Genomic DNA, 20,450 nt, shown 5'->3' with positions numbered 1-20,450 from the left:
AGTAAATGAAGGAAGAGCGAACTGAGTGATGAAATGTTCTTCAAAGTTTTTATATCTTATATCTTTTGATCTCAGTGTTCTAGAGGGGACATAGTTGAAAAGAGTGTCAGCCATGTAACTCGGTCCTCGCCCATTCAGAGCCTTGTATGTAAGGAGGAGAACCTTAAAGTCAATCCAGTGTGTTACAGGCAACCAGTGCAGAGCAGCTAGGACTGGACTAATGTTTTCTCTCCTCTTGGTTCTAGTTAGAAGCCGAGCTGTGGTGTTCTGAATGAGCTGAGTCTCTCTATTGTTTTCTTCTAGAGGCTAGAAATGGAGTCATTAATCAGCTTTTCAGCATCTGTTGGATTTATAAATGGCCTAACTGTTGCTATATTTCTATTGTTTTGGTCACCTTGTCAATGTGGGCCTTGAAACTCAGATCTGAGTCTAAGATAACACCTAGACGTGTAACTTCGGATTTAATTTAAGGAGTTAGCTGATCCAGATTATTTCCTTTTCGATTTTGGGCCGACTAAAAGGATTTCGGTTTTATCCTAATTGAGCTTTAGGAAATTATTGCTCATGTATTTATTGCTGAAAGACATTTAGTGATGTTAATTGTTCATGATGTATTGTTTGTTGTCTGACATTGCAACATGTATCCAAACCGTATAATAAAGCCAATATCAGCATATATGGATCGAAAATCAGAGATCATGATGGCGGATCGTGATGGCAGCTTATCGTGGATTGTGGTGGTGGATCATGATGATGGATTGTGGTGGCATCTGAACTGACATACAATACGCCTACTCACATAGATACTGACACCATTACTGGTGAACTCAATTCAATTGTCATTGCTGCTCCCTTCAACTCTATCAGACATTACAAATACTTTAAACATTGACACACTTTTCTATTATGTTACAAACTGTTTCTTCTAATGGATTGTAATTTGAAGTTGTAAATACTGTTATTTTGTTGATGTGGTCAGTTACACATGGTATCTATTGCACTTCTGTCAATCCTGGGAGACGGATCCGTCACATGTGGCTCTCTGAGGGTTCTACGTTTTTTTGGTATTTGTTTTGCTCTTGTTGGGGGTTAAGAACAAACAAATTGTGATGAGGTCTTTTTTTTGGGCTGATTATAAAAATAAGCATCTGTAATTAGTCTCTAATTACTGATGGGAAATGGCATGTCATCCTGGACAGTCTTACAACATCACTTTCATGCTTTAAGGAAACCAGACCCAGTGTCTGTTTGCTCTAACATGTGTTTATTGTGTAGCAGTGACCTTAATGGAGAGGTGTCGTTTGCCCCTCTGAAAACCTTCACCACTAACTCCTCACACACACCACTCATCTTCTCATCATTGCTCCGGTAAATTCCTTCAAAATACAACGTTCATGAATTTAGCAGGTCATTTCCTAGCTTACGGTAGGTCTGTAAGACAAGATTGGAGCATTATTAAAAATAGAAAATAGATAACAACCCCTTGTTGATCCAGAAAGGTAGGCTGCTTGATATCACAGGACACTCACAATTTAATGTTGTGATTTTATTTTGAGTGTTTACTCACTGTTTCCGGTACACCTCCTTCCTCAGAACTTTCAACCTGACGTGTCGCCATGGTAACCGCTGTAGCTCCGGCAGGTCCGGTCAGCTCGCGGCGCATCCCGCTTCAACAGGAGGAGAACAGCAGGAGAACAGCAGGAGAACAGCAGGAGAACAGCAGGAGAACATGGCCGCTGCTTGTAGAGGAATAAAAGTGAAGTAGAGGAAGTGTCAGTGAGTTAGTAGAGCAGCGCTGGTGCTTTGCTCTGCAAACACATGACGCCGTCACAGAGAGGCCGGTATGACGCTAAATGGAGAATGGCAGGTGAGTTGATGGAGACGCGTCTGAACGGATTTTACTTCCACTTCAAATTATTTAAAACCCAAACATCTGTCACAGTCAAGACTATGTTATAAATTAACAAACTTATTTGGCTTTAAAGTGCAATTTCAAAATGGTCTATGAGCAGGAAGGCCTGTATTAAACCACAGACATGCCATCTTTTATAATAATGATAATAATAGACAGACAGCTAATTTTATAATACAAAATCTAAAATCGAAGACAGCAGATAAATTGAAACAATATTCAAAAGTGATGGCATAAGAAAATGTTAAAAGGAACAATAATGGTTAAAAAAACTAAACAATCAATTAAAAGCCATTCGCTAAAAGTAGAAGAAGTAAGATTGTTGGTCCTGAAATTATTTTCTAGACCCGTCCCATAATAAACACACACCCAGACCCCTGAAGGTTCCAGACCTCCCCACAAAAAGCCAGATTCATTCTTTCTTGACTGGCCACAGCTGTTTTTTTTTTTATGAGCTGTTTAAGCCATGGTGGTTTTTTGAGTCCACCCTTATTGTTAAGTGTGTGTTTGTGTGTGACTCTCTATCTGTGTGAGTGTGTGCTTTTGGTCACTCTCAGGGGGTGAGTGGTGTCTTGTTAAAAAGGAGTGGAGGGCCTGGTCATGTTGGAGGTACAGGGTCTTGTGTTTCTGTCTGTTGTTCCGGCCTGTCGGACAGAAAACAATCGAACCCTGACCGACTGGACAGATAACATCTCTCCGTCTCCCACAGCGCCAGAAAGTGAAACGTCAAAGATGCTCTGTGTCTCTAATGCCTCATTAATCATGCAGATTCAGCTGAGCCCTAACCAGGTCAAGCAACCTTTGTGTAGGTGTGTGTGTGTGTCTGCGTGTTTGCATGACTTAAGGAAGCCTAAATAATTCAGCCAGCAGGGACCAAGGTGCTTGAGGAATCTCAAATGGCCCTTGCACTCGGTGTGATGGAAAACACTCAAATCTGATCGGCCGGATTTGTTTTCACACAAATGCACGCACACTCACACGGGACGAGGAACTGGTGTCGTGTTACTTATGAGTTTTACTTTGTGTACAAGAAACCCATCGGTGGGGGGCTGACGTCACTGTTGTTAAGTCCACTTTGAATAATCCAGCACTTGGGTTCTGTCTTTGTTCTTCCACCCGTGTCCTCCTCTCTCTCCCTCCTGTGTCAGCGCCTCCTAACATTCCCTCGTTGAAGCGTCCTGGTGGGATACCCCAGCCATGGCCCATCCGCCCCCACCCTGCAGGGCAGGTCCATAGGTCCCACTTCCTACATCCTCCTCCTCCTCCTCCCACTCATCTGCCTCTTTTCCACACCCGCCATGCAGAGGAGAGCGCAGAGAGGCCGCATCTGGTCACCATCGTCCACCCCAGTGGTCGGAGTACACTGCGGAAGGTAAATAAATGGTTTTTAAAATAGTCAGAGACATTAATAAGAACAACTTTTGAGTTGACAGGTTGTGAAATAATGGTAAAAATTTAGTTCTAAATGTTTGAGACCTCACTGGTTTTCGAAACATCAATAAATGCAAATAATATGTTGATATATGGATTTTGGTTCATATGCTTTACAGATGAAGTTAAGAATTTGGTAAGTGCTAAGTCCATTGGAAGCGTTTTGTTGATAAAGGGCTAAAGACAGCTAAAGACTGTGTCAGGATGGAGAACCCAAAAGTTGTACCTACTATCCCTTTTATGATGTATCTTTATCAGAGAATGGTACCAAATTAGCAATTCATACCAATGTTCAGAACTCAGCTGTGATTTTTGTGTCTCTAGGTAACAGTCTTGTTGAACCGCAGGGGCGTGGTGTCCTTCGAGCAGCTGCTACTGGATATCTCAGAGGCGTTGGGATTTCCTCGCTGGCACAGGGCAAGAGTTACACGCCTTTACACGACCCACGCACGAGAGGTGAGGCTCAGCCGCAGTCACACTGACCTGCAAGGTAAAGCCTCGGGGCAAAGGTGCACCGATGGGCCCCCTTCTTCTATGTATACAGAGACACAAGGAGCCTCTTTATGACAGGGCCTCGGGTGATCTAATAAAATGGGAGACACCTTAAAGCTCTTAATTGTGTGAGAGCACCTAACCCACAACATTAACCTACAGGAAAATCACTACTAGTAGACATTAGACCTTGAGGGCCCTGAAGTTATGGGCCCCCAGCTAATGCACTGACCTTCACTTGACACCCATCTATTGACTGGAAAGATAAAGTACAACACAGGGGCCTAAAAAAAGAAATGTGGACACTGGCCTGATGAAGATTAAGAAGTATCATTTCAAAGCTCCTGAAAGATTGTTTTGAAAATCAAATTATTTGGGGGCAACTAGAAAGGTCGTCCTCTCCGTGGGGGCCATTTGAAGAGTGGGAAATGAGAACAAACTCTAGTGTTAAAATAAATAAAACCTTTTTCAGTACACAACTGAGGATGAGCTACACATCTCTTCTTCTTTTATCTGCTTTATGCCTTTCAGGCCACTCGAGATAGTACTTCTGGAGAACAACGGCTAAAATTCCTATCTGTTATTTCTTTACTTAAATAATTACAACAAAAGACTGGAAAAAGACAAAAAGGAAAATTCGAAAAATGGTGGGCTCTTATGTAATCGTCTTGTTGTCCAAATACAATATGTTCCCCCGACCTGTTGACATTTCTTTCTCTTTTATTTTGGTAGGTGAAAGGTGTGTGTGACTTCTTCAGAGGAGAGGTGGCCTTCCTGGCGCTGGGTAAGGCACGTCCAGAGCTGAGCAGCATGCAGGAGGCTCTGGAGGAGCTCTTTCCAGAGCATTCCCATTACCGAGCTGACGCTCTCCGGGCCTGGGTGAAAAGACTTATCCCAGCACCAGACAAAGCTGCTAAGGCCGACAGCGGATACAGCGAGGGGGCAGAGAGCAACGACACTAACCAAGAGACACAACAGGACACAAATACACACATCAAAAATCATACTAATACACACAAACATCACAATATAGACGCCCACTACCCTGACAATTATCACCCAGATGTCCAGAAGTCTAACAAAAAGAGTTCTTGCAGAAAACCAGCTCACCTTCCCAACCACCTGCAGAGGTTACACGTGAGGGGCGGGGTCAGAGAGCGACAGCCTTCCATCATTGGTCCATTTAAACATGAGGAGGGTCTCAGAGAAGCAGAAATACCCTCCCCTACACTGTGTGAGAACTGCTTAGCGATAAGAGCTAAACATCAGGGGACAGAACGGGTCAATCCCCTGTCAGGGAGGGTCCCACTTCCTCCGGTGGTGAGAAAGCAAAAAAATTGTTCTCATATAGAACAAGAGGTGAGAAAGGTGGATGTTCATCTCAGCCCTCCACCTCCTCAACCAATCAACAGGGATGAGGAGAAGAGTCTGGCACGGTCACACCTTTTAAAACCACTTCCCGATGTGGGTCCGGCACGGAAAGACGCACAGCAGGCGACGACCTTTGACCTTCGTTCAGACGGCAGCGACGTCACCCTGTCAGATATTGAGCGTTGCTACGAGATAGGACGTGTGGTCGGAGATGGGAACTTTGCGGTGGTGCGAGAGTGCCGCCATCGCGACACCGGGCAACCCCTCGCCATAAAGATAATCGAACGCTCCAAGCTGATCGGTCGGGAGCACATGATGCAGAACGAGCTGAGCCTCCTGGGAAGCCTGTGTCACAGACGCATCGTGCGGCTGTTCGCTAACCACCACACACACAGTCACTCGTACCTGGTGATGGAGCTGGTGACGGGGGGGGATCTGTTTGAGGCCATCAGCGAGCGGGGGAAGTTTTCCGAGGCAGAGGCAGGACTGATGGTGTCAGACATGAGTGACGCTTTAAATTACATCCACGTCAAGAGCATTGTCCACCGAGACCTCAAACCAGAAAACCTGCTGGTGGGTGTTAATCCATGTCTACTGGTTAACTCCTTTCTGTCTGCCGGTGTCTCTTTTTTATATGCTCAGTAGGGGGAGCCAAAGGACAACATCTAAAATCCTTAACGTAGTACCTTTAATATTTTTGAAACAAGATGATTGGTTGCCAATTTGTGTTCCATCTTCATTTATTATGATCTCACAAGTGTAACTATTATACATCATACAATACATTCATATAGACTATAGATTTACACTTTTAATGGACCTGAGAAAAGGGAGTTAGCAAGTATTCAGCTTTAACTTGTTGTAATCTCATGTTTCCCTCACTCACTGACTATTTCTGTCTGTTATTTCTCAGATAGAGCATGTGGCAGGTGGCATCTGCCGGCTGAAGCTGGGAGACTTTGGTCTCGCTATGGTTGTAACTGAACCAGTCTTCACCATATGTGGAACGCCAACATACGTAGCCCCAGAGATTCTCTTTGAGACAGGTCAGTGCTGTTGCCGCAGAATCAAATACTACAAACTGTATGTATTTTTTCACTGTATATGGGTTTTCTTGTTTATACTATCCTCCCAATTTGTTTTGTCACTTAAGTATGCTTTTATTCTGAAAAGAGTTGTTTGTGAATTGCCGCACAGGTTATGGTATAGAAGTGGACGTATGGGCTCTGGGTGTTATCCTCTACATCCTGCTGTGTGGCTTCCCCCCATTTCGCAGTCGGGATCGGGACCAGGAAGAGTTGTTCCAGCTAATAAAACAGGGGGAACTACACTTCCTGTCCCCCTACTGGGACCCCATCTCAGAGGGTGAGAAGCACAGAAATGTAGTGACACAAATGCCTAAACATAATCTATTTTTGTTTGCTATTCTGTGTGTATGTTTGTTTGCGTGCAGAAGCCAGAGGCCTTGTCAGAGCTCTCCTTCAGCCAGATCCCACAGTGAGGTTGACAGCTGAGCAGACCCTGCTGCATCCCTGGGTGGAGGCTATGGCTTCGGTTTACAGCCAGGGGGCGCTCACAGACAAAACACAGAGGAACACCGCAGACACTGGTGCAGAATCAGAGAGAGTTCAAAGAGCAGCTCAGACCAAAGCAACAGAAACAACAACAGACAAAAGATCAGGAGTCACTGGCAGAGAAGGAGAAATGACACACAAAGAGCTCAGCAGAACTGATGCGAGACAAACTGAGATGAAGACAGGGAGAGGGCAAGATGAGGACAAACAATCAACAGAGACAAGTGCAGTTCACACCATATCTACACAGATCAAAGTGCACACAAAGACTGAGGACACATCTCGTCAACAGAAATCAGACTGCACGTCTACACCCAGCAGGGAGCCCAGCAGGCGAGAAATACAAGATCCAGGCCCCGAGGTGTCAAACACAGGCTGCAAAACAGGAAGCCCAATCAGCCCAGGAGTTGAAGGCAGTCATCTTGGTGCCCCTGCAGCAGAAACTGAACTTCTATCCCAGATTAAGACACAGTCACAACAAAACAGCCACCAGCAGACACCTCCAGATTCACCACAACACCACCCAGCCTCCCAACCAGCGGCTTCCTCATCTTCTTCATCACCATGATGAGCCGAGGCCTCACACCGCCGTCATCCACCCACCTACACAAACACACTGTCCTGACCTGACTGTCAATCTCGTGTTTAACTGTGTGATTAGATCAGGGTCATCACTTTCATTGTTACGGACAATGCAGCTGATTTCTTGGCAGCTGAATCCTTGAAAGGCCCCACAGATAATGTGATGTGCTCTCTGGGGATTGAATAGCACCTGATTCACGGGGGAAGATAAATCTCATAAATGTGTGTAATCCATTTACCCTGAGTAGTCATAAATCGATCATGAAATGTTGTGATGACCAAGGTGTGTGTGCATCTAGAGGAGGATGGGACACTGAACACTGTTGAAATGAATGGAATACACTTGATCGTCTGATATTTAAACATATTTTGTTGTTGTTCCTAATGCTGTTGTGTATTCATGTGATGATGTTTTGGCACATGTCTGGAGTGTTTTTGTTTTGGTCGACCATCTGTCTTTTCAGGCCAACCATGTTTACCTTTGAGAAGATATCATGTTCCTGCCGTATCTATTTTTGATTGTGACAACACTGATCTGCCCTATAGTCCATTCCTAGAAGTCTGTATCATTTAACTAGCAACATTAGTGTACTACATGTTCATAAGCTAAAGATAACTTTATTTTGCTCATAGTAAAACTTTGCCATATTCACCGCTCTTTTGCCATCTTTCTATCATGTGTATTTTTAGGGCCCGACCACCGACAGTGTGAAGGCCCTATTGCTTTTCATTTGATTATTCAGGCAAATGAATCGCATATTTGATGGCTTGAACATACTCAAAAACTCACCAAACTTCACGGGCACGTCAGGCCTGATGAAAATGTACGTATTCTGGAGTAATTTGAAAAAGGTGTGGCAAAATGGCTCAACAGCGCCCCCGAAATTGCAGCAATTTCGTCTGGTTTAACCGATCTTCGGTACACGTGTATCATGACCGGATGAAAAAAAAAGTTCCGGTACCAATTTGATCAAAGTAACAGGAAGATGGCTATTTTGGATTTTGTGGCCATTTTGCACGTTGTGTATTTTAACAAACTCCTTTTGGAGCTTTCATCAGATCGACTTCAAATTCGGTGAGTGTCATCTTAACAAGATTGAGATTAAAACTAACTCAAATTGTGAGTTTTTGTCACACGGTGTGACTGTGGCGTGGTGTCAAATTTTAATGAATCATCATCAAAACACGAGGTTGTTGTATCTCGGACATACATGGTCCAATTGACTCCAAACTGGACATGTATGACAAAAGTCCCGGCCCGATGACATCTACAAAGAAATAATTACTTAAAATCACAGCGCCCCCTGGTGGCAACCGGAAATGTCTTGTTTTTTGCACATCTTACACTTTAATGTACTCCTCCTCGTCCATTGACCACAACCATTTCGAACTTTGTCAGAAGGACACACACACACACACACACACACACACACACACACACACACACACACACACACACACACACACACACACACACACACACACACACACACACACATTCTTCCCGCGGATTATGACAACGCTGGGTTTTAACTTCACTGTCGCACAGGAAGCGACGCCCCATTTATCCAGGAACATAAATATAAATTCAGCAACTTTTCATAAAGTGAGTGATTATTGCAGGTGTCACTTGTTGATTTGCGGAGTAATGCGCCTCAGTGCAGTGGCGCTGCTAAGGGGGGCAAGGTGGGGCCACCTTGATACAGTAAAGGCTATAATCAGAGTATGTCCTTTTAAGCAGCACATAAGTCTAAACTGATGAATGTCAAATCAGTGTGGAGAGCACTGACCCCGAAATAAAATATTGCACAAGATAAAAACTAAGCCAGCTCAGACCAAAGCAACAGAAACAACAACCCATGTTGTGTAAGAATAACACTTGTTTCTGAATTTACCTCCAGCCAGGCGGTTTATAAAAGAACACTTCAAAGGATTTATTAAGCAAATAATTCCTTGTTGTAAGTTTGCTTTATAGCCACAGTGCCAGTGGTCATAGATTCGTTTGGTGTGTTAGACTGTTGCAAAGGTGAAAGATTTATACGATCTGAAGAGCAACAAGAGTTTTTGACCTGAACCGATCTATCAGTCTGTAGGGATAGTGATAGCACCACCTACTGCCAAAAGGAGGTAAGCCTCGTTTGACAACTTTAATTGATTTACATTCAATTTTCACCGTGTGGTCTACACGGTGAAAATTGGATTGCGTGGATCGTAATGCGTGATTAGTGGGCGTTGTCCAGCGGTGCACAAAACGCACACAACACGTAGCCGTTTCTCCCGGTCCCTGTTCGCCCTCCCCCGCGGCCGCACCAGGTCCCGAGTTCACAAGTGCTCGGGCCCGCACAGTACTGCTCGCAGCCCTAGTTACATTCATTTTCAAAAGGCCTGTAACACACCACAGCTTTCTGTTAACTGTGTGATGACAAACAACCTGCAAAGTAGTGTCCTGTGCTAATATTCTGAGAATGCACTCTGTGGTTAGATCCAGTGGTAAATTATGGAAGTTGCTCAGCATTCAGGACACTGTGCGACCACACAGAGCTCCTGTGTAACCTGTGTGTGCATAGCTGCGGGTGGTATGGCTCCTTTGCCATTCCCCGCACACCAAATAAGACATATCTGTCTGTCCAATGGGAGTGGTTAGTCCTGTCCCACCCGATCGCAAACAGCTGAAACTCATGACATCCTGCCCCGAGTACACTCACACAACCCCCCCATCCTATAGGCACCGGCCCCCCTCCCTGCCCTTGAGGCGGCTGAACCTCACATCTGACTGGGGCAGTGAAGGGATGGAAAGGCTTATAAACACCTCTGGTCATCAAGGGCACATAAGGTTTCCTTGGATCAACATCAGCATAAATTCATTTGAAGACAGACACACAAACACATAGTCCCCTGCAACCAGTTGAACCACTTTGCTGTATAAACAGGGGGATTTTTGCTTTGAAGTATTTGTTTAAAGTTGTCAGAGTGTTACTAATGTGTTATAACACACAGATGTGGCTAATACGCGTTGTGGAAGTATACAATAAGGCGTCCTTGCAGCGGAGGGGCCTACATTTGTCGCATATCAGGTTCTGGTCACCTCTCGAGCGCTGCCACACACTGACCCGCAGGTGCTCAGTGCGCATGCGCAGTTCAAAACTCTTTAAATACCCCAAGTCATCTGCCACAACAAAACATTCCGCTGTCAGCCAGTTCACTGCTGGAGCAACACAGAGAGGCCGCCTCAGACACATGCAGCAAAAAGACAGATTCACTTCTTAACACAAAGCTTCAGAACCTGCCCGAGCTGTAGCGAATTTGACCCGGAGTGGTGAGCGGCTGAGCAGGGTGAAGTCGGGGGAGACGGACAGGGAAGGGAGAAAAAACCAAAAAAAAAAACAAAGATGGCTGTGTAGCCGGAGAGACGAGTTCCAACAGAACTGTCTCCAGCCGCGGATTTGAATCGCCGACAGGTCCCGTGGGTGCCGTGGACAGTCTGCGGGTACCGGAGCGGGGACGGTAGACGAGCAGCCGAGCTGGGCCGCGGCGGTACGAGGCTGTAATCTGCTGTCATTGCGATTAACGGCGTCGAGCGCTCAACAACAGCTGAGGGACGCCCGAGTTGTTTTTGTTCTGCCCGAGAGGACTGCTGTGTTTGTGTCAACGTAGCTAGCGCACAGTCCGCTAGCCTCACTGTAAGTCAACTGCTACTGGTCGACATTTGTAATATATTCACTCGTGCTCCTGTTATTACACGGTCATTCGCTTGTTACGCGTTTTCAACTTCTTCAGTGTGCGGCGGCATTAATAATAAGTTTGCCCGCATTCCTGTCTGACAGCCTGCTGCCGTAGCGTTAGCCCAGCTAACGCTAGCATAGCTGTCAGCTGACCGTTAGCTTGACAGGCTGCGAGCTAGTCCCGAGCTAACCTGCTAATATTTCGGGCTCAGCGTGGCCGCTGCAGGTTCACCCCGAACATTTTCTAGACACCCGTCGCCATGTCTTCGCTGGAAGAGAGGGACGTGGGCGTTGCGGCCGCCCCTGGCTCCTCCTCGGGAGGCCTGGGGGTCGGGGCCGTGGGGGCAGCGGTGGAGGCTGTCGCCGGGGTCGCTGCCATGCAGGAGGAGGTCGGCATAAGACGAGATGGGCCCGAGCCTGACCCGGACGAGCCACCCAAGAAGAGGGTGAAAGTGCCCGATGGAGAGTCAGGGAAGCTGGAGGAGAGACTGTACTCAGTGCTGTGCTGCACCGTGTGCCTAGACTTGCCCAAGGCGTCTGTATACCAGGTAAACAAGGTGTCAATCATAAACCCCCCACTCCTCATTACCCCTAAACAGCAAAGCAGCTGGATCTCACACTAGAAGACCCCGAATGCCCCCCCCACCCCACCCCAGAGTCAACCTGTTGAATGTGTTGGCCAGCCCCATGTATTTTTAGTGATACTAGATCCAACACAGGCCCAAGTGTCTACTGTAAACTGAGCCATGAGGCTGAGACCAGACACACCCAGGCCCTGGCGGTCAGCTGTGCAGGCTCCAGTTCATAACATTATACTGTGAATTATCCTCAAATGACCCTCAGCCAAAACCACACTGCCAGCCCCCCCCACTCCCAGAACACAAACATCTAGGGTTTAACACATATCTAAACCTAAATTTTATTGAATTCAGTCTGCCCCTGTCCTTCAACCCAGCCCACTACCCTCCTAATAGCCTCAAACTGTTTTCAATGTCAAGTAATCACACTTGTAATTAACGATTTTTCAGTTAGTTTCACTATTGTTGTGACATGCAACATAGATTATGAAAAGTTATTTAACAGTTATCTTCCCATACACAATATTCTGCTGTAAACATAGACACTTATGTGCCTTACATAGGCACACAAATCCCACAGACATTTGCCATCATTTACATAGAAAGGTAAACACTTCTACATATCTCCCCATTATAAAGTACATATTCAGTTTTTATACAATTATTGTTGGGGGATCTAATCCAATCCATTGATACAACTTATAATAAATCCAAACTGAAATCAACGGAAATGTGCCTAATGACATTTTCAACAAATACTATTTTGATTAAAGTCCCTGTTTCAAACATTTTCACAAAATATCTGTCATGCAGTCCCAAAAACAATCTGAATACAGTAACCCCTTGTAACAAATAATGCAGGAATTTTTAATCGTAACATTTGGCATGACAAAGTTTAAGTCTCCCTTAAATTGTCCAACTTTTGTTTTTTGCAGCTTGTACTGCTCAGATATTTTAGCCACAGAACCTGTGCCTCTACCCAATTTAAAAAACAAAAAAAACAACAACTCAGTTATGTTTTCACTTAAATCACATTTTATTGACCCGTCAACCTTTTCTCCACCACCAGTGTACCAATGGTCACCTGATGTGTGCAGGCTGTTTTATCCACCTCCTGGCTGATTCTCGTCTCAAGGAGGAACAGGCCACATGTCCCAACTGCAGGTAAAGTTCCCTGTAGACACGAGCACTTCCTGAGCGAGGCAGACAGGAATTCTATGTAGATACAGAGCATGACAGAGTGCATCTTGGTCACTTAAGTTAATGATAAAAGTCTCGAAGTGGATCTGTAGAGATTGTTATATAGTTGTTAATTCAAATATTGTTAATATTTTGATTGTATGCATTTTCTTTTACATTTCCAGAAGAGTTATTTAAGACATTTGTCCTGTCCACATACTTTTAGCATTAGACAATAGCTTTTGCAGCAAAATAACATATGCATTATGTCAAATTAAATAACATCCTAAATAAAGATTTTTCTTCACTTTATGTTCTGCAGTAGGAACTATGAAATTCATATAATAAATGTTATCTCAGACGAAAATGGAGTGGTTCCTGTCTTGTGATACCTAAAGCCACCCTCAGAATCAAATTTGCATCATTTAAAACACACTTGCATTACTCCAATTTTTTGTGGTTTTCTATTGTTTGTGTAGGTGTGAGATCAGCAAGAACCTGTGCTGCAGGAACCTGGCTGTGGAGAAGGCTGTCAGCGAGCTGCCGACAGAATGTACCTTCTGCCTAAAACAATTCCCCCGCTCCAGCCTAGAGAGACACCAGAAAGAGGAGTGTCAAGACAGGTATGCACCACACACAGACACACAAACTCGCAGATCCATTGAAAATCAATTGTTTTCCCCAAGGTAAGAAATCTGCCAAACTTCTGTTACCATCCTATTGTAAGGATGAAAAAGTGTCTCAAAATTTACCTCAGTTTTCCCACAAATGTCAAAACTATCAAATTATTGTGTAAAACAGGAGGAACATTTATGTGTTTGTTCCAGCAGATTCACCTTTAGAATAAATTCAGAAAATGTATTTATTCATTCACTAAATCAGTATTGGAAATAGAATGGGACCCTTGCCTTTACTTGCTAAATTATATGGCCAGTTTTCAAATAAAGTTTGCAAAGAATCGCATACTTCTATTTTGGGAAAAACAAATCTCCAACTTTTAAGATTTTAAAGTTCTTGGACAAAATATCAAAACTCACCTATTGACCACGAGTCTTTATGAATTGTAGTACACCATGAAGGTTTATTTTTCTATTTACAACTTCCATTTGATATTTTACCAGTGGTAAAAAAAAAAAAAGTTTCTGTTTCACTTCTGTGAAACAGAAACATTAAAATGAAAGCTGTGCACACTAACAGTGAAAACAACATGACTGAACAGGGATCAGTGTGTGCGTGTTTCCGATCAGCCCCTCTTCCTGTCACATGAGGTTAATGTTGTGGAAGATTCGGAGGGAAGCGTGTGACTTATGAGCAATAAAAGCGGATGAAACAGCTGATGTGATTACTGACTGCATGCGTTTGTTGCCCGTGATGCTTGGGCTGTTTAAATTTGCATGCAGGAAATCCTATGGGGTTGTTGCTATAGCAACAGGTGACCCCGTGTAGGACAGCAGCGCCAGTGCTGGTGTTGCCATGACAACAACCATGGCAGTCACCAGGTGTTTTTGTTCAGGTCAGGCAGAAAAATAAATGTGCTGCTGGTCTCCTGTGAGGATTCTGACTGCCTCTGACGTAAATGTAATTTTACTGTTTTCAGGAATAAGACCAGCACCTCTTTGATATGCACGTTTGAATATGAAACTCTATTTTATTTAGAGAAACTACCATAAGTGATTACAAGTATTTTACAAAAATCTACCTAGTATTGAATCCAGGTAAAAAACCTGTTAAATCTCTAGCAGCTGCTTGTGGTTGATTAAATCCTGGTTGTTAATGTAGGATGAAAATCGTCCGTGTGGTTTTAATTATTCTTAGTTCACTACTGAAGTTATCTTGTACCGTTCACATTATTAATACGTCACTTTCACTGGAATTAGGTAGCTGGTATTGTGTGAAAAGCACCTCTGTGTAGGATGTAATTGATATTTATTTCCTTGAGCTTGGCTCTAAGTGCACACTCATAAGTCCAATGTTAATTATCATCTTTGATATTAGTACATTCCACTCAGTGCATTAAAGTAGCATGTCTTCATCACAAGGCACGTCTTTGAAGGAACTTATTTATACAAAGTCGTGTCATTCCTTCCGTCCAGTTTGTCCACTCATTTCCATGTTTTCAGGGTGACACAGTGTAAGTACAAGAGGATCGGCTGCCCTTGGAAAGGTCCGTTCCACGAGCTGCCGGCGCATGAGGGCGAGTGCTCCCATCCCACTAAGACTGGCACAGAGCTGATGGGAATTCTGGGAGAGATGGACCAGAGCCACCGCAGAGACATGCAGCTCTACAACACCATCTTTAGCCTGCTGTGCTACGAAAAGATCGGGTTTACAGGTACAAACATAATAGAGCTGAATGCGGCAAAATGATCGTGAACTTTAGGGAAGATAAATAGAAAGACAACTAACTGTATGATTCACTTTGCTTCCTTACTCTTTTTATTCTTTCCCTCCCACTCATGACACTTCTCACCTTTCCAAAACTTGTCTTCCACTTCTGTGTCCATCCAGAGGTGCAGTTCAGGCCGTACCGCACTGATGACTTCATCACCCGCCTGTACTATGAGACACCGCGCTTCACAGTTCTCAACCAGACGTGGGTGCTGAAGGCCCGTGTTAACGACTCCGAGCGCAACCCCAACCTCTCCTGCAAGCGCACCCTCTCCTTCCAGCTACTCCTCAAGAGCAAGGTACAACACATCACCCGTCTGTCTGTGTATATTTTTTAAGTTTTCGGAGCTCGTTCTCAGGGCTTAAGATGAGTCACTGTCCACCAGTGTCTGGTTTGGAGTTTGGAGCTGATCTGGTAGCTTACGAAGTGATCATTATCGGCATGGTAACAGAAGTCCGAACCTTTTAAAAAGGACCCCCATTCCCTGGTCAAGTGCACCTCTTTGATGAATGGTAAAATCAGATTGTAGCTACAGGAGAAACAAGAAAGGAACAGGGTCAAAGAACAGGAACACAAACACCCCCACCCTTAAAACAATATAAAGTTGTATTAAACTTCACTGGCAAAAGACAATTTTACAATGTATTTTACCATTGCAAATAATTACTGAGGCTGTACGTTAACAAGTCATGATGTACAAAACAGAAGCCATTTGCAAATCTCTAAAAAAACAAGCACAACTAGTTTATAAGCATGTGGACCAATGCTGACTGAATGTATGCATGTAGGTATAAATGTAAACATTTTAAGAGCAAAAAATGGGAACTGCTGCTAAAAAAAAAGAAAAGGTATTATGTTTTCACTTAAGTCAAAGAGTGGCACAAACAAGATCACAACACAAGAGGGCCAACTCATTTGCTGCTGCTGGATTGAAAATGAGGCACCAACACACAGGTAGCCATACAACTGGGTGCCACTCCCACTTGACACAAAATGGCTACCACCATGAGGTGGACAAATGTTACTACATAGGTGAGCAGGTATACCACCAACAATAAGACAGTCAAAACACCAAAGTGGAGAGACTCGGGTTTGACAGATGGTTACATAATTTCTTCTTTTTAGCAAAATACTAATTCAACAGGCAAAACCATCAACATCACAAGACGAAGCAAATTTAATCTAAATATACATGTATATGCACACACAGAAAAATCACAAGTGAGACAATTCAAAAGTAAAATTCATAAAATGTACATAATTAGGAGGCCTCAAGCACTATAAAGGAACCCAGCACCCAGTCAAAAGCATTTACACGCAGCTACAGCCACAAGTGATCCGGAAAACAGGCGATCCCCACACTAATGCAAAGGTCATTAGAGACAAAGATACACAAACATTTACCTCACTTCATCGATGTTCCGACCTGGAGAAACTCCCAATTGTTGAGCCCCGCGTTTGAGCAGTCCCTTGGGGTGTACAACACGTAAAGTCACTGACCCGAATTAACCACAGAAAACCTTTAATACAACCCAAACGATTGGCTTATTAACATTAAAAGACAAACACAATGTTAGAGCAGAACCAGCCATGCCCACACTGGAAGCCTCCTCTTCTCATCCTGACACATGAGCTTGTGCCTCACTTCTCAGGTCAGGTGATACTCATTGATGACTGATTGGTAGAATGAGGGTGGAGCTACAGGAGAGAGGAGAGAGGAACGTGTACAGGCTATTGATGAATTATGTGAATGAAAATGTCCAGTGTCACATGAATTTAAATCTTGGCTTTATTCTACAATAACAAGACACTGTCAGCTCCAGTGACGCCATTTTTCTTTTATGTTGCCATGGTAATTTGTCCCGGCAATAACAGAGTAGCAGAACGATTGATTAGAATTGTGATGAGGTGAAATTTGGGTGTGGAAAGGAAAATGTGAGTCAGCAGAAAAGCCCAAACAGTACATTCTCACGGCTGGTGTTATCGGTAGATTTTAGTTTATCAAGGATATATTTGTTTCCTATTGATAGAATGACTGATCAGTTCAGTTCTGTGTCTCATACTCAGAAGCATTATTGAAATAATAAAGATACATTTGATTTCAACTAATCAATATTGTCACTACGTATATAATATTATAAAATAATAAAATGAGGAGACTGTCTTGAAAAGATTATTTTGTGTTTATGGGTAAAAACGACTGTGGACTCCCATCTGATCTCCTTTGCTGACGTCAGTGTCAAAACTTCAGTTCTGTAGAGTCGATGTCGTGGCTGATACAAAGTGTTTCTGTGTGTGCAGGTGAATTCTGCTCTGGAGTGCTCCTTCCTGCTGCTGAAGGGGCCGTACGACGACGTGCGGATCAAGCCTGTCATCCACCACCACTCCTTCAGCAACGACACCAATGAGACCGAATACGTCCCTCTGCCCATCTCCGATTCGGTGGAGTGCAACAAACTGCTGGCCGCCAAAAACATCAACCTGCGCCTGTTCATCTTCCAAGTCCAAAAATAAAAGAGTGAGGGAAGAAGAGGAGTAGGAGGAGGAAGAAGAAGAAGAAGAGGAGGAGGAGGAAGATGGAAAGGACGAGGAAGAAGGATGGTGACGTAGGAGGAGGGGCAGAGAGGAAGGATGTGATGAAGATAAAAGAGAGACACCACTGAACCACTGATACCTCTTAACACCTACACACACACACACACACACACACAATCACGCAGGGTACACACGCTTCCACACACATTTATATATATTTACACACACACACACACACACACGCCACTAATTACACTTACCTCCTTTTACAAGATAGTGAGACCCCTTGTTTGGGGGGAGCTGTGCGTTGCTATGGAGATGGGTGGGCATTGATATTGGATGGGTGGGCACAGGTGTTGGGGTTGTTGGGGGGCAGCGAGCGGGGGTAGGGGACGTTGTGAGGCGGTTGGTGTGTACCTTGAGGAGGCTCTCTGAGGTCAGGCTTTGTGTGACCTTTCACCCTGTGACACCCGCAGCCAAAGGTAGCACACACACCAACCAAAGCAGGACTCGCTGGGTGCAGTTGTTGCGCTTGTGTATGTGTGTGTGTGTGTGTGTGTGTGTGTGTGTGTGTGTGTGACACAGAGAGTTATGTGACGGACCCTGGGGTGCGGCCCACGCTCTGCTTTGCATGTTCAAATGTCCCAAACCATGTGATAATGTGAATATGGAGCGTCTGAATCTAATCAGCTGTTCTGAAGACATGTGAAGGGGTTTCGAGAGCATGATCGTGTGCTTGTGTGTGTGTGTACCCCCCCCCCCCCAGCTCTACACAGTTTCGTCACTTCCTGTTTAGGCAGACGCTCTCAGACTTGGCCAGAGCAGACGAAAGGCGTCGGCATCCCCACTTCAACCTTCTTTTACATTTCAACAAGAGGAGAGTTGGCTGCATGCATATTTTAGTTCTTCAACTTAATCCTCCAGCTGTGGTTATATATAACCTTCGACACTAATATCTTTTTTTTTTCTCTCTTAACCCTGAAATATTTAAGTACCTGTGAACTTTTTTTCCTTTTAAGATGGGTTGTAGCGTGTGAATGGCTGCCTGTGTGAGTGTAATGTGAGTGTGTGTTAAACACAGTACAATCCTTAAAGTACAGGACCATCGAGACTGGAACGGACCTGCGGGGGCCCCAGGTTCACTGTGTGTCAGTTTTAGAACTTCAACTATTTTACTTATGGATTCATTGTTTATTGGATAAAATCATCACCGCACAAAGTGACAGTTTTTCCAACAAACCAAAAGATATTTTATTTACCAAGCAGCAACTCCTCACATTTGAAAACCTGGAACTAGATAGTCTGGCATATTTAAAAGTGACTGAAATGATTAATCCATTATCAGAACAGTGCTGATATCATATTGCTGTGTTTTATTTTGTGGAACTAATCAAGGTAGCTCCTGGTTACTGGTTATTTCATTTCTTGCTAATTTGTTTGGGAATTTGCCCCATTGTAACATTACAGTGTCAATTTATGGCTGTGACAAAATCTATGTCCACCACTTTGATTACTTTTGCTGATATTCTGATGCTTACACAATATGTGCTCAACTTTTTTATTTATAAGATTTTTTGGGCATTTATTAATCGGACAGTACGAGCGTGAAATGAGGAAGACGCGCGTCAAAGGAATGTTGGAACCTAACAACAGCCACTGCAGGACGACTCCAGCCTCCATATGTGGTTTTTTTCTTCTTTATGACACAATCATATATATATATTTTCCCATCATGCCCTATTACCTTTTTGAGTTTATTTGAACAATCATCCAAAACTACAAGTGTTAAAAATCAAGGGAAACCTACTGTTTTGGTCCATTTTTCCTCAAATAAAATAGTTTTTCATTAAAATCACAACAAACGTTGTGACACACAGACAACCTGGGGCCTGGTAGTTTTCCGGTATGAGAGCACCGGTTGGATTCTGGGTCCTTGTGTGAAATATAAAGAAGCTGATGGAAACCTGAGGACAACAGGAGCCCAAAATACTATTTTTACTCCCGAACAGACTGATCCGACCACGGGGACGAGTCAGCGACAGCAAAGGAATAAAAAACCCAAACTGTGAGCACGGAGTCTCAGGGTGATCTGGACATCCATGTGCGCTCAGAGCTCGACGACCAGGACTTTTCTGGAAGACCAGACATTGGGTGGTGATGGATGGGGTGTGTGTGTGTGTGTGTGTGGCGGGGGATGGGGAGTTTTACCTTAACACAGCGACATATTAGTGTTAGACTTACTTGAACAAGAACGAGAAGATGTTACGTAGATTCTACTGTAAAGCAGATAGAGCTCTCTCCTCCTGACCTCTACTTCCTGTATTTCTGTGTTTTAATGCTTCGTCTCTATGCCAGTGGACTCACTCATCTCACTATGGCTGTACATGTGCCTTTTATTAAAGATCATGGAACCTGCACTGCTGCTGCTCAAGTCTGTGTGTGGAAAGGACAGAAATAGAGCTGGCTTTGTGAAACCGTCGCTCGGTTATTAATTATGCATTCAATACGGCAGTCATGAAGCCCAAATTTAATTTTGAAGCCGCGTGTGGATGATGGAAATGTTTTATTGAATTTGATGGGGAGAGAATATGAATCAGGTGCAGGACAAAGTGAATTACGCAGCATCTGAACAATAACACGTCGGCTCATCAGTTAATGTTCACATGGAAGTGAAAGTAGTTTTAT

The 20,450-nt window shown here is 44.0% G+C and overlaps 2 protein-coding genes across 3 annotated transcripts; both read left to right on the top strand.

Annotated features, from left to right (window-relative positions):
* Nucleotides 1-1,733: 1,733 nt before the first annotated feature.
* Nucleotides 1,734-8,017, top strand: dclk3 (doublecortin-like kinase 3). Its single transcript, XM_034599569.1, has 7 exons — nucleotides 1,734-1,867; nucleotides 3,061-3,284; nucleotides 3,668-3,799; nucleotides 4,568-5,779; nucleotides 6,120-6,252; nucleotides 6,404-6,571; nucleotides 6,660-8,017. Exons 1-7 carry the CDS (start codon nucleotides 1,819-1,821, stop codon nucleotides 7,346-7,348), a joined length of 2,607 nt encoding a protein of 868 aa, XP_034455460.1. The 5' UTR covers nucleotides 1,734-1,818; the 3' UTR covers nucleotides 7,349-8,017.
* Nucleotides 8,018-10,521: 2,504 nt separating this feature from the next.
* Nucleotides 10,522-17,787, top strand: cyhr1 (cysteine/histidine-rich 1). 2 transcript variants are annotated; one of them, XM_034599578.1, is made up of 7 exons: nucleotides 10,522-11,042; nucleotides 11,297-11,632; nucleotides 12,732-12,826; nucleotides 13,321-13,464; nucleotides 14,962-15,173; nucleotides 15,350-15,528; nucleotides 17,532-17,744. In XM_034599578.1, exons 2-7 carry the CDS (start codon nucleotides 11,345-11,347, stop codon nucleotides 17,742-17,744), a joined length of 1,131 nt encoding a protein of 376 aa, XP_034455469.1. In that variant the 5' UTR covers nucleotides 10,522-11,042; nucleotides 11,297-11,344. The 2 variants fall into 2 exon arrangements, with proteins under 2 accessions (XP_034455469.1, XP_034455470.1); XM_034599579.1 differs by lacking the exon at nucleotides 10,522-11,042 and having other exon boundaries at nucleotides 11,345-11,632; nucleotides 17,532-17,787.
* The last annotated feature ends 2,663 nt before the right edge of the window (nucleotides 17,788-20,450 follow it).

The sequence above is a fragment of the Hippoglossus hippoglossus genome, chromosome 11 (genome assembly GCF_009819705.1).
Source record: "Hippoglossus hippoglossus isolate fHipHip1 chromosome 11, fHipHip1.pri, whole genome shotgun sequence".
In the NCBI taxonomy this organism is placed as follows: Eukaryota; Metazoa; Chordata; class Actinopteri; order Pleuronectiformes; family Pleuronectidae; genus Hippoglossus; species Hippoglossus hippoglossus.
The sequence above is the reverse complement of the archived record's forward strand: the minus strand, read 5'-3'. Positions and strand labels throughout refer to the sequence as shown.